Source organism: Pomacea canaliculata, linkage group LG2 (genome assembly GCF_003073045.1).
Source record: "Pomacea canaliculata isolate SZHN2017 linkage group LG2, ASM307304v1, whole genome shotgun sequence".
NCBI classification, from domain to species: Eukaryota; Metazoa; Mollusca; class Gastropoda; order Architaenioglossa; family Ampullariidae; genus Pomacea; species Pomacea canaliculata.
This window is the reverse complement of record NC_037591.1, coordinates 14048591-14062188: the sequence shown is the minus strand read 5'-3', so window position 1 is coordinate 14062188 and position 13598 is coordinate 14048591. Positions and strand designations below refer to the sequence as shown.

Sequence of the window (13598 nt, the reverse complement as noted above, 5' to 3'; positions counted from 1 at the left end):
GCCGGTCTGCATCTGCTGCACATCTTGTTGACGTCACACAGCCACGCTTTTCTCACCTGTCCAGGAGGAGCCGTGTAAGAGGGGTGGATGAGGAAGGATGCGTGTTGGCGGCATGGAACGCCTTGGGAAACCAGGTGACAAAAAAGGAGAACCTGATGGGTTGAACCCCATCCCTACTCCCCCGGTTATAAGGTTGTGCCTCTCACCTCTACAGGTCCTGACCCGTTTGTCTGAATAGCTGCTATTTTGTCGGATTCAGGGCAGTACTTTTTTTCTACTCCATTTGCCGCTGTACTCATTGTTACAAGGTATGCCGCAGTGAGGAATGAAGATACAGGTCGTACATTACTGGAGACGCATGCAGAACTGTGCTGCTGTACAACGAATGAAACACCCGTTTGTTCTCACGCTTTGTAACTGGTACATCAGGGTTCACCATCTGCCCTCTCGCTCAGTAAATGCTCTTCACAGAAAATTCAGCGTTTTTATGCCATTCTATTTATTTTTTTGCTTAAAGGATTAGTGGGATGAACTTTTCTGCTAATGATTAGGTGAAGCTCAGATAAAGCAAGATACTATTCCCCCAAATCGATGTTGTCGAGGTATGCGCTTATAACAACCATCCTCCAATTCCATGAGGTCGTATAAGAGAACCTTTGCCTTTCTGGAATGATTGCCGGCCGAAGTAGGTAACTGTTTTCTGCACCCGTTTCCCCGGCATCCCTCCCGGGAGACGCGTTTTCCGTTGGCCCCGTTTTTTTTTCTTCTTCAGTATTTGTCGGCTTCTTTGTCCGGGGGGACTTCTGGGCCGTACCGTGTCTCGGGATGTGAAGTTCTGTCTGTCTTCACGTGCGTTGGTGGTGTGTGTGCGCGCGCCGGCACAGGGCTTTCCCCAAGCACCGCCAGCGCCAGAGCCAGTTCCATTTTTAGCCAGAGCCTCCTCCGCCGTCCCTTTCTCCTCAGCCGCCGGCCGGCCCTGAGTGTGGGTGCGTGTGTGCGTGCGCGTGAAAGAGCTGGGGCTGTGCGTGGCTGCCAGTTTTCTTTGTTTCACGTGGCTCTCAGAACCGCTGCCGTGGCGCTTGTAGCGCTGCTGGTGTTGTGAGACCCGGCGTTTTAAAAGAAATAATTTTTACCCGTCATATGTGTTTTTGGTGCGGGGGCTCGTGACGGCTAGTGGGAGAAGTTCGGGCCTCTTCTGCAGACGACGTGACCGGGATATGTACGTGACACAGGTTCTTCCAGCCTTTGTTCCAGTGCTGTGAAGACGAGAGTGCTCTCCCCACCTCTGACTTCCGACATCCTCCCCTACCCCCCATGTGTTTTCTTTCCCCTCCCCCACACCCCTTACCTTTCCAGAGGAACAATGTTTGTGGTCCCCGCGTGGGGTAGTAGTGAAGAATGGCTGACCTCACGACAACAATTGTACCGTGAACTGATGCTTGATGGAAGTTTTTGTGCTGATGAACCACAATACGACATGGATGTCGCGGGGCGTCGGAATTTGTGAACGAGTATCTGTGGTCGGACCGCCAGGCTCTGCCAGCGTTGGCTCATTCTCTGTGGAGTAGGCCATGGTGTCCATACGGGAGAAGATCGTCCAGAAGTATCGGTCCCTGTTTCCCTCCAGGAATTCTCAAGGTAAATGACGTGTCGGTGTGGGACAGGATAGTGGGTGAGGGCAGATATTGTTGTGCTCTGTGATGGGGTGGGGGGATAGATACGACTGCAAGGATATGGGAAGAAGTCGTGTGTTTGCTGATGGTTATCGTCTTTTGTGCATGCGTTTGACTATGCTGTTCCTTTTGTTCGTCCATCAGCTATTGTTTTAGTTGAAGTGTCCGAGGCTGAAGAATGGTCGGATGTTCTATCGTGGCCTCCACCCCCAAATCTTCTCGCCACTTTATGTTGGTCACCCGACTGAACGCGATGTCCGTCATGTCTGAGGTCTGTCTTGCCCTGACAGAGATGAAGGTGGATGGTGTAATGTCGAACTTGCAGATTTAGTACTCATCGTTTAGGATATAGATAGTAGCTGAAGAGAGTTGTCATTTGTGTAGATGGGTGGGGTAGGGGATGGAGGAGGCGAAGAGTTGCTGGAAAATGAAGAGAGAGGGACAGACAACACGTTTTAGAGACGTCTCACCATTTCGCGTGTCACCACCTGCCTGTCCTTGATTTCAGTTGAGTTTGTCGATGGATGTGTCCATCTCTGTAAATTAGCGCGATGTCCAGTTAGTGCCCGTTGTTATTGTTTCTGTCAAAAGTCACGACCTCAGGAGCCAGCGATTGGCTCCGTTGTGTTCTTGCATAAGACGTAAGACCCAACTCTTCCCACTCCCCACCCCACCACGTGATATAAAAACATGAGATACAGACGCCAGTGGGGTGGGTGGAAGGTGCACCTGTAGGTGTCGCCAGAGGATAATGCATTCGTTTCTCGAGAGTCGGGTCAGAGTAACAGCTACAAACTTAATTAGCTGTGTGCACTGCAATCCACCCCTAGCGGCAAAGGGAACGGGGTGTTTCTGGGTCATCTTACAGGGTAGGATGCGCTGGGGTGGAAGGGATAGGTGACATAATCATAACTAGACCGTGTCCAATTTTTCTCTTTTCCCATCGTGTCAGTCATTCTCTTTCTGTACTCGTTTTTCATTGCTCTCAGTCCATCTTTTTCTTTCGTTTTGTCCTCCCGCCCCTCCTTCCACCGATCGTGCATATGTGTGTATGTGTGTAAATCAGAAGAAGAAAAAAAAGAGTATGTGAAATGCTTGCATAGATCAGGCACCCTAATCCTTTTTTGCCAGATGTTCCGCTGCTCTGGCATCTTTCTAATTCCTGCCGCCGTTAATAGCACCTGGGCACCCCCGCCGCTGTCTGAGATGGCTGCCGGGCAGCAACGGTCTCGCCGTCCTTGAGGTGTCGAGATGGAAGATCAGGTCGTGAGATGTCGTTTCTCGCTCTAGCTTTCCCACGCCTCCCCATCCCGATGGCATCGGTTTCTAACAGCGGCTAAACTGTTTCCAGCCACATCAAAATAAACGAGCTGGTCGTCTTCTCACTCTGCGACTGCCTAGTGTTAAAGTGAAACGTCTACTTACACCGCCAACATATCAAAGTAAGAAATGATGAAGAACTACCGCCTGATGATTTATCTGAAGGGGAGATCAGCGGGTTTTTTGAGTATGGCAGCATCATCTCCCTTTTCGCTACCATGGAGGTTATCTGAAGACGAGAGTAGAAGACTTTAGTGCTGTATGCATGTATCGTTGATTAGCAGACAAACTGAAATAACCGAGTTTTGACTTATAGACTAGCTAATGGAGGTTGTGTGAGGAAGTTGGTGTGCTGGTGGTGGCTGTCGGTGTTTCACTTTTGGAGAATAGATCCAGTCAAACGGAGAATTTACGAGACGAGAAGTGGTAGCCGTGTTATGATCTGTTGAGCAAGATGTTCTTCTTGTTCACAGGTGCCAGCCGAAAATACACACCCTCTATCTCCACCTCCACTTTCCCCCCCCTCTTGCACGAGAGTAACCCGCCATATCGGTGAGGATAGGGAGAGACAGCTTCATGATTATTTTGCTTATTAGTCATGACCAGGGATGGTGTTGGTAGCTGACAGCTTATGTCTTGTCTCTCTTTCTGCTGTGCAGTACAGTGCAGTGCACTTCAACATTGCTGTGGTCTGTGATTCTGACAACTGTCTAGAATATATTTATAGCATGTATTTTTTCAGATTCTGCTTGGTAGTTTGCCAGTTTATCTACCAGTCATTGATAAAGCTGTTTCAGACACAAAATCCAGTTGTTTTCACTTGTCAATGAAGTCAGTGTAAATTTTTGCATGCATTAAAAAAAAAATATGGATAATATTAAGAAAAGAAATACTGTTAGTGCACTGATAAATTCACATTTAGGATTTAAAAAAAATGAATCTCCTTTTGCTTTCTGTTTCCATTTTTGTGGATATTAACCCTTTTTTTGCTGTTCAATTTAGATACATTAGAAATAATAATGTATAGAATATTGAAAACAATATTCAGATAAGGTTATTCTTTTAATCTTTGAATAATAAAATATAATCCTGATTTGTGTATCTTCTTCCACCAAACTTTGAACAAAAGGCCATAAAACACTGTCATCAACATTCTACATTTCCTTTCTTTTCCATCTCACTAAAAGCTTTTTTCCACACGTCTTTATAGTTTCATATTCAACTGTCTACATGTCCCAAACTCCACTGTCCCTTTCTTTGCACCTCTGTTATGTGTCTTTCTTTCATTTTTATTCTTTTATCAAGCATTGTGTAGGATAAGTAGATAGTACCACATGTGCATAGCATAAAAAAATTTAAATTCCATGCTTTGTCCTTCTGCCTTGTTGACGTGACAGTTCACCCTTGTTTGTCTATATATAACATGGGTGTAAAGCCATTGTGGGGGACCACTGGGTCAGTGTTTTTTATTTCTGATTTGCAGCTGCATCACGAGAAGATGAAGTGGACTTTGCAAAGCCAGTCTCCACGAAAGTTCTCCAGTCCAAGAAAGGGTCGTCCAGTTCAGGTACAAAAGCCAAGGGAATCCTCACAGCATCCAAATCATCAACTGGTGAGTACATATTCCCAAATAATAAGCTAAGCCTGTGGTTGTGATAAAACGTAGCTGAAGAAGGAGTGGAAGAAAATATATCATAAATAACAGATATTCTTTCAAGATAGCTTCAACAGCATGGGAAAGTTTGTAGGGCTGTTTTGGAGAATGTGAATAAAAAGGGAGGTTTAAAAAGTGGCCATATCCTGAATAAGGCAAAAGAGGATGCTGAAGAAATGTTTACAAGTTAAAACAGGGTTTAGTGGTAAGGTGTGGGAGGGGTTGTTGCAGAACCTAGAGTAATGTGAGGGGAGGAGGGAGGTCCTCAAGCTTGGGTACATAGATGGGAGTGGGAACTAAGTGTTGATTTACCAGTAGAGTGGAAAAACAGGTCTCCTCACTGTCAACAGTAACCAGACCTGCGTCCTGACTCCTATGGCTGTAGGCATTTTTGTGGACAGCTTCCATAACCTACATTCTATTTTTTTTTAATATAATTTGAACATACCATTATGTTGAATAGTATGAAGTTTATGGAACACCAGTTGCCTTTTGATCTATTGTAGACAGTAGAAATCAGGCCATAAAGTGTCAATTTACATATGCCAGGACTTATATTACCTTCATCAGTTCAGGATGCTAGCTGGTATCTGGTGACAGTGCCCTAAGCCTAGTAGGTTAAAGTATTTGTCTTCTTAACAGAGGGTAAAAAGGTGCAGAGGATTTGGCTGAGTATAAGTGTAGGAGGGAGGAGCGTGTCATGAAACCATCCAGCAGGTGAAAAGCTCCAATGCTACTATAGTAACCTTCCACAGGCCATACTGTCAGTGTCAGTTGGTTTGTTGAAATCTTTATCAAGCAGTGTAACAGAAGCAGTGAGGAAAAGGTGAGAGGATGGGGGTGAGAAAAGAGTGAGGAGGGGGAAGCTGCACATTAAGCTGTGTGCTGGGGGAGGGGTAACTGCACATTAAGCTGTGTTCTGTGAGGGGTGGGGGGGGTTGTAGCTGCAGTTTGCTCAGTGAGGAAGAAGAAGGATGCTAGGACAGTTGTTTTGCAACTGCTGCTTGCTCCAGAGGAACAGCATGACATTGTACACAAAGCAAGAGCTTCAGCTTGACATTGTACACACACCACCATGTCCAGGATTCTCATCCCTTAGCCGCTGTCCACAGAGCGTTTATCTCTTGTTTGTGGAATGTCCCTATCAACTTAAGCTGCACCTTTTTTTTTTTGCCTGGTGTCTGTGTGTAGAGAACATTGATGACAGGTTTGGCTTCAAATGGGATTTAAGTAGAGGAGTTTCCACATTCTGTCTTCCTTGTCCTTAGTGACGAATGCATCATTGAATAATCATGATGCTAGCAGACACTTCCTGTTAAAATGCTCATAAGGTTATCTCATTTTGTGCATCATTGCCGCGCTTATCAGCCAGACTTGAGCATTTCATTTCACCAGTCATTTTGCTTGTGTGCATGTGTATGTGCGTGCGCTTCCAGAAGGGCATGTAGGTGTAGATAAGCGTCAATGATTATATAGTCCTCTGACCATCACAGGTGTTGAGAGTTTTTTTTTTAAAGCGCCTTGCATTTCTAAACAGTTAAGTAGAAAAACGGGCAAATCGCTTCGTAGCCCAGTCTTTCGTTTGCCTCCCAAGGTTCATACCTATCAGAAGTTGTTCTGTGCTTACGAAAAGGGCAGTTTCTTTCTGTTTTCGTTGGTGCCCCAAAGCTTCAGTGACTAGTAGCATTTTAACATCAATCGTTAGAAAATCATCAGAGTAGTAGCTAATACATTTTTTGTCTAATTTTCTCTCGGATTTAAAAAAAAACAGGAACAAAATATAAATAACTATTAAAAGGAGATCACAGAAAACGGTTGAAGGGTAACTGAGGTGGTTTCAGGCTTGTCACTCGCCATTTCCTTCCCCCTCTCCCCGACAGCCCGTTACTCTTCGTCTTTTGACCATTTTTGAGTGACATTAGGGACACCTCAGACAGCGGTGTCTATTTTTTGATTCCACGTGGTTGGCTGTCGTTCCGCTTTTGACACTTGAGACCCTGATTATTCTGTTTGTCGCATTTGAAATATTTGCTTCCTCGTTTGCCAAGAGATGGACGGCATTAAAGCCGCAGCACGTGGGGAGCAATGAAAAAAAAAAATCTGTTAAATGCGAGATCATTAGTGTGACGTCGCTCTGCTGTGCCCTGCCATGATGGCTCGCACTCTGCCCTGATGCATATGCGTAAAATGCAGGCGATGTGAGCAGACTATTCACGGCGGATGAACTTCTAACCATAATCATCCTCGTCAGGATTGGGTGGGCACTGACTACAGTTTGTAATCCTCCATTCGGCATGCACGAAAAGCCGAGGGGTTGGCGCGTGCTGCGCCATGTCAAACAGCCGTTTTCGCGAGGAGGTGGAGGATGTCCGCATGACTGCTAGGCGTGTGTGTCGATGCCTGGGTTGCCAGCATGTCGCGATGACATCACAACACTTGATGCTGCCTAGGCCTTAACGCACTACGTCGGCTGCAGTGTAGGGGCGTGGGGGTTGGTGGTGATGGTGGTGTGACGACCTACAGCAGAGGACAAAACTCGGTAATTTCCTCCTGGCCGCCGCCGCCGTTGCATACGTAGCTGCTGGCGTTGTTTCATTCAGTCGATGTGCTCTGGAACTAACGACAAGGACAGCTGGACACGCCTTCCTGGAAGGAAAGAGGGGACAGCGATGAACCTTGACCTCTACCACCAGCCTGTGATTCCCCGCCCCCACTTCTTGGATCACCTCTTCACAGGGACAGCACAGCGGCCGTCCCAGCGCAAGGTTATCGACATTTGCACAGGACGACAGGACAGCGGTGTCGTGAAGGTTTTGCTGTGTGCGAGCGTGTGTTCATACATGCGCGTGCGTGTGACGACACAGTAGTTCTACCAAGGCCACGTACAACTCACCTCACGAGGCGCTGGCAGCACGCGGAATAGACGTGTAGCAAACACGACGACGAGGGCGTCAGCGAGCCCGATCAAAGAGTGAATCGAAGCAGAAAGTAGAAACGTTATTGTTGTTGTTTACTGCCTGTTGGTGCCGCCTCGGATTTCTTCCCTTGGAGGTTTCCGTGACTCACCGCTTACAAGGAGTGTTCAGCCAGGCGGAGAGCAACCAGCTAACAGAGGTAGACATTGGCGGCGAACTAGCAGAGAAGCCTCTTGCAGGCTTAGCTAGCTCTTGCTCATGGCTTTTTTTCACCGCGCTGTGTAATGAATGTAGAAGGAGAAGGAGAAGTGAGCAACAATGATCTATAACAAAGGTGAGTAAACTGGCTGCAATCAGAATCACCTGGTTTCTAGAAGTTTGGGGTGGGGTTGGAATGGAGTGAAGCCAAGAGAAAATGTGTGGTGGGTGTTGTTGACATGATCTTGTAGATGATTGTGTAAAGCCAAGTACTGAGACAACCAGATGGCATGAAGTAAACATGCAACATATCTGGCAAATTATTGGATAGGTATGCGAAATAGCATATCTGAACAACAAATAAATTATGAAAAGGACTCGTAGTTTGTGCAGCTGTGTTGTTTGTGATGTGAATAATGCAAAACTTGTGTGCCATTATGTAACAAACTTTTGATTTTGTTACTGGATTTACTTGCAGTAAGAGCAAGTTGTGGTAAAACACCATCTGGGCTGGGGGCAGTAGTAAATTATGGTTTATCATTTCTCAACGTTTATGAAAGTCTATAAAAGTTCTTTGATCTCTAGAATAGCTATTGCCATGATTATGCAAAGATTCTACATACATTTTCCCAAGGCAGAGCATGCTACCATCATCCTTTATAATACTCTGACCAGTCCATATTGCTGTCCAGTAGCCGATGAAATGTTAACACAATCACTATAATAGTATTACATTTAATTAGAAGCATGGCTCAAAGTTTTGAACCCCTATGTTAAGCTGTCATTTATTCCAGAAAGAGTTCATGTGATCTTCTTATGAGAAAGTTGAAATACTTCATTGAGTTTCAGTGATATAAAATAATGAGCCTTTTTATTTATTGGCTGGTGAAGCTTGGATGGGAGGGTGGGTGTATGGAGAAACTTTTGGATAGACATAACAAGCAGCACAGTCCTGTAGTAATACAGTAGTAATACAGTAGGGTTAACAATGCAGAAACTTTGAAGACACATTTCTTAGAAAATCTTGGAATTAAAGGATGCTTTCATGTTGTGTGCATTATTTCTTTATGAGCATTAAATCACTCAGTCGACCAGAAAGGCCACCATTTTTGTGCAAAGGGTTTGGAGGAGAATGGTTGAGCAGTAAACTTGGATGTTTAAAATTTTCTGAAACATTGAGAAAATTTGAGTCTGCACAAGCTGCAGAGTACATGCATTTTGTGGAATGCTAGAGCTGTTGTGTGTATACATACATATATTCTAGACACCTGACAACCCCTTTTATGTTTGACTAGAGCTAGCTATAATTACAATAAGCCAGGTTTTACAGTGTAATTGTTGAAACTAGCCAATTCAAAGAACTATATTCCACATTTTGCCCTGAAATGGTTTTGGTATTCTGTCAAATAGTTCTAGACTCATGACATGCAGTCTTCAAGAGACGTACCTATTCCCTATTTATGTACATCAGAGCATTAGCAGCAATCTGGTGTTGTATTGATACTGTGAAAGACATTTTCGTGTATATGCAATTGTGCCTGCTACATCTACCTCATGATCCAGCTGTGCTATTTTAGTTGCTATCTGAAATCAGTAAGAGAGAGGTAAAAGGAGTTTGGTGGGTGATGGAGGAAGAATAATATTCAGCATGTAGTGCAGATGTGTGCATGTCAATATTGTATTTACCTCCACCTTCCCCAGCTTCCTTGCAACAGCTCTGTGCTTTTGCTGCTCTCCATTTTTCAGAGCTGCTGTAGATTCGTAGATTAGTTGTGTCAGGTTAAGGCCTTTTTTTAACCTGTCACTTACATTTACAAATCTTAGCTTAACTTTTAATGTTATGCTTGACTCCGGTTAGCCTTGAGCAAATGATGCAGGCACTAATGACTTTTATGAGTAAATTGTCTAGAAAAACTAGTTGATCCCAAAAGGTACAGAAAACTGTGTATTTAATTTTTTACCATTACTGTGGGCCAAGGAGCTGGGAAGGAGGAGGAAGATTGAAGCAGGGGAAGAAATTGTAGGACAAGGAGTTCTGTCAGGTCAAGTGTTTCCAGTCTAGCTTCAGCTTTTGGAGATTACCAGCTTGTTAATGTTTATCATAAAAGATGGCTGTTCATGACCTGACACTTATACTCACCATTTTGAAGGCAGGTGCAGAATGATGACAATGTTTGCACCCCTTGTATGTATTGACGCCTACCTTGATTTGTCACTCACATTCTCACTGTTTTCCTTCCTTGCCTTTGCTAGCTGTCGCCCATAAGCGTCGCCGGTCAGGCTCAGGTAACCGTGGCAACTGCTGCTGGCTTTTACCTTTAAGATCCTTTGTGGTCCTGCCTTGCACCTTCCTGCATGTTTCTTGTCTCTGTGCTCCTGTATCATTCTCTTGGTTCTTTTGAGGATACATGCACTTAGTACACATCAGGATTTACTTACGTGGACATATATATGTGTGCATTTTGCAGTCGGTGCACACATCTAGTCCTCTTAATGCATCTCTATGTATTGTGCATGTTACAGTTAATGATTCATTTTTATATGGATGCTGATGGATATTTTGTCAGACTGGGCAGTTTTATTATTACCTGTAGTTCTCAAGACTAGTGAAAAAAATGTGTTGGCAGATATTTTTGTTCTTGGCTTTTTAGCTCTTTGGTTTTTGTTTTCTGTTTGGGTGGGGGAGGCAGGTAGAAGAAGAAGTGCTATTTTGCACCTGATGCTAGAACTAGTTTTGCCTTTTTTAGAGGGGGAGTGGGTGGGTGGGAACAATGTGTGCTTATTTTGCTTGTTGGTGACTAGCAGTTTCCTTACACTCAAAGAACAAAAGTAGCTTACTTGAAAAGAGAGGTTGGATTATTTTCAGCTTGAGTGTGAAGCAAGCTTTGGTTTATTTTGCTAACATGGAGATAGAAAGGAACCGTCTAGTGTCATGGCCATCATGATCAGCAGTTTTGCTATTTTCTGTTTTTATTGTCTTTATAACTATTATATTTGAAACCTGTAGTTTGCAGTTTTATTGGTGTCTCTCTTTTGATTGTGTTTGTAGTTCTACAGGTGTTGGGCACTGGTCAAATGTGCAGAAATAATGAGTTGATCACCCCATGCCCCCACCTTTTGAGTTTTTTGGTGGATATCTGTTTATTCTACCCTGTTTCGATGTACACAGTGTTGCTGCTGTTGAAGGAAGTCATATTATGAAAGGTTGAGAGAATGTGTTTTGTGAGGAGGGGAGAGCATATGGGAGGATGAGGAGGAGAAAGAAAGAGAATGAAGGATGGTCAAAAGGCAATGTGATCTAACAACATTGTTTCTTTTAGAAGTTGAAGATATCGTGCTTATGTTTATTAAAAATCTTGAAGACTCCACCTTAAACTGTTCCCCTTTACCAGCATATTTCTCTGTGTACTTTGGAGGGGTGCCTGCAGAGTGTTTATTTCTCCCCCCACTTCTTTTTTTTTGTTTGTTATTATTACACTGCTGTTTAAGCACTTTTCTGAGGATTTTACCAGCCTGACACTTCCAGGCTGCAACTTAGTGGTGATTAATGTCGTGGCTTGTCCATGAGTATTTAGTTAATTCCTGCTGAGCCTGTACAGATGTATGAAATAGCTTTTATACTTAGTGCTGTCAGAACTGAAACATGTTTTTGTTATATTTGCATTATAGGCCCATAGTTTTCATACTTTTTAAAATTAAATGAAAGTTGTAGTTGTAAATTTTTAGTTTACTTTTAATATACTTAGGTATTTTTTTCCTTGTTACAGCAAGCAGCTCGTCTGCAGCAGGTGCAGTGGATGAAGAACTCTTTATCAAATCTTTTGAAGATGTTCCTAAAGTTAAGGTAAGAACTCCCCTCCCCCACCCCTTATGCTCAGAGGAATGAAGAGAGGAATGTATATTTTTATATGCTGCCTGCAATAATGCATTTAATTATATAATTTATTAAAAATTACAACAAAATTGTTAGCTTAAAAAGCTTTCTACAACCCTAACATAAAAATGCATCTCAGGCATCTGATGATACTGTTGTTCACAGAATTAGTGCCCATTCTCTTGTGTTTCTTGGCAGGCATGAGGGAGCTTTTTTGACATATTTTGCATTTGCGAGTTTCTTGCTCAAACACTACATAAATGTGTTTTGTTGACAACAGGAGTTTAAACTGTAAAAAATTAATGGCTGATTTATTGTACTTAAGAGATGCAACTGAATGAAGACTGATAGATTGTTAACTGACTCTTCATGATGAGGAAGTGTGTGATGAAGTACAAAATCATCTAGCCACTAATTGTTCATTTCTGACTCTTGATTCAGATTTTCTCATCGCGAGATATGCTGGATCAGATTGCAAAAGTCAACACTGTTCTCTCAGACCCCAACCAGGAGTGGGAGAAACGAATTGATCATGTGAGTAACTTATGAAATAAGAAAGACACTGAACTCAGATCTCTTGTATTATTTATATAAAGCAAAACAGCTTTGAAAGAGCATTTACTCTGAATAATTCACACTAGCAGAGTGATTAGTTGCTTAAAATCCATGGTTGGTCAGGAGCAAACTGGATAGTCACAGTTTTTGGCATATTTTATGCAACAGGATGTCATTTTAAGAACAACGACCCTGGTATTTCATTAATTTATTTATCCTGTGTTCTTTGTAAAACACCATTAGCTTACCTATAAGGATTGGATATGGTACTGTATATATTAATTTTATTTAGTGTGGGAGTGGTTAGTTCACCAATAAGCAAAAATAAGCAAAAACATTTGTTTTGGTGAGTCACAAAAATGCAGTTTTTTGTTTTTCCTCTATTCGGTCTGTAAGTAGACATTTAGATTTAGCTTTAGTACTTCAACAGGGAGTTAAATATTTCTGTGTCACTAGACAAGATTAATGAAAAAGGAATTTCCTTGGTTAGAAATACTATTTGCCTTGGACTTTGGTATCCAGGTCAAGAAGAAAGCACCAGCAGTAAATGCTGTTCATTTTTCCTGAAACCTATTGCGGATAGGTTTAGTTTCTTGTCCACCACCAGTTGGTGCAACTTACCTTGTAATGGTTTGGTGACTTGTGCTCAGTTACAGTTGTTAAACAAAAGGTAAAAGCATTAAGAATGATTTTGGCCACTGTGATTAAATTATAATGAGGGTTTTCATACGGAAAAGAGAAGTCATTCAGACACCACTGATTTTGTGCCTTTTCAAGCTCAAATTATTGCGAGCACTGGTGATGAATGGAGCAGCCGAACATGATGACTTCCACCAGCAGCTCCGGGTCTTAGAGCCAAGTTTTGTGCTTGCTGTCAAAGACCTCAGGTCTCAGGTGGTGCGGGAGGCATGCATCACTATAGCGTAAGCCTTTTTTTTTTTAACTTCATTTGTAGGCAGTAACCTAAATGATATATTGATCAGTAGGTAAAAACTATGATTTATTAATTTGTAATCCAAGAAAGTAGAATTCATATGCATCAGAAAAGAGCTTTATTTGTCTTGTTCTGTAGTGGCATGACATTGGACAGTCTGATGAAAAATTGGGATCATGGTTCATTTAATCACTAGTGGGATTCTAAATATGCTAGCATTTATGTGCCATTATTTTTTTTTTTTTTTTTTTTCTTTATTGAGGCTGATTTTTCAGCAGTTCATAAAGTGTTTAGAAACTTTTATATAGCATGTTGCATCTATGTCTTGGTCGCCTGTCCAAAGTAGGGAGGTCTAATGAAGCAGTGGTTAAACTGCTTGTCACAATACAATGAGGACAGAATGCTTTGAGATCAGGTCTCATCTAAGGCCTACTGTTCTTTTTCGGCATATGATACCTGTTTATAGGGTTTGCAT

General features: G+C 42.8%; 1 protein-coding gene across 27 annotated transcripts in view; it reads left to right on the top strand.

Moving 5' to 3' along the window:
• The window catches only part of LOC112554591 (CLIP-associating protein 1-like), an 85870-nt gene that overhangs the window by 36244 nt on the left and 36028 nt on the right, over positions 1-13598 (top strand). For 23 of the 27 annotated variants that reach the window (XM_025222601.1, XM_025222593.1, XM_025222538.1 and 20 more), the window contains 5 exons: positions 4477-4605; positions 10014-10046; positions 11528-11604; positions 12076-12168; positions 12967-13112. In XM_025222601.1, the coding sequence (XP_025078386.1) occupies positions 4477-4605; positions 10014-10046; positions 11528-11604; positions 12076-12168; positions 12967-13112 (478 nt within the window). Of the gene's footprint in view, positions 1-1008; positions 1639-3432; positions 3467-4476; positions 4606-6732; positions 7897-10013; positions 10047-11527; positions 11605-12075; positions 12169-12966; positions 13113-13598 lie in introns of those variants that run through there. The other 4 variants (XM_025222642.1, XM_025222649.1, XM_025222545.1 and 1 more) reach the window with 4 other exon arrangements.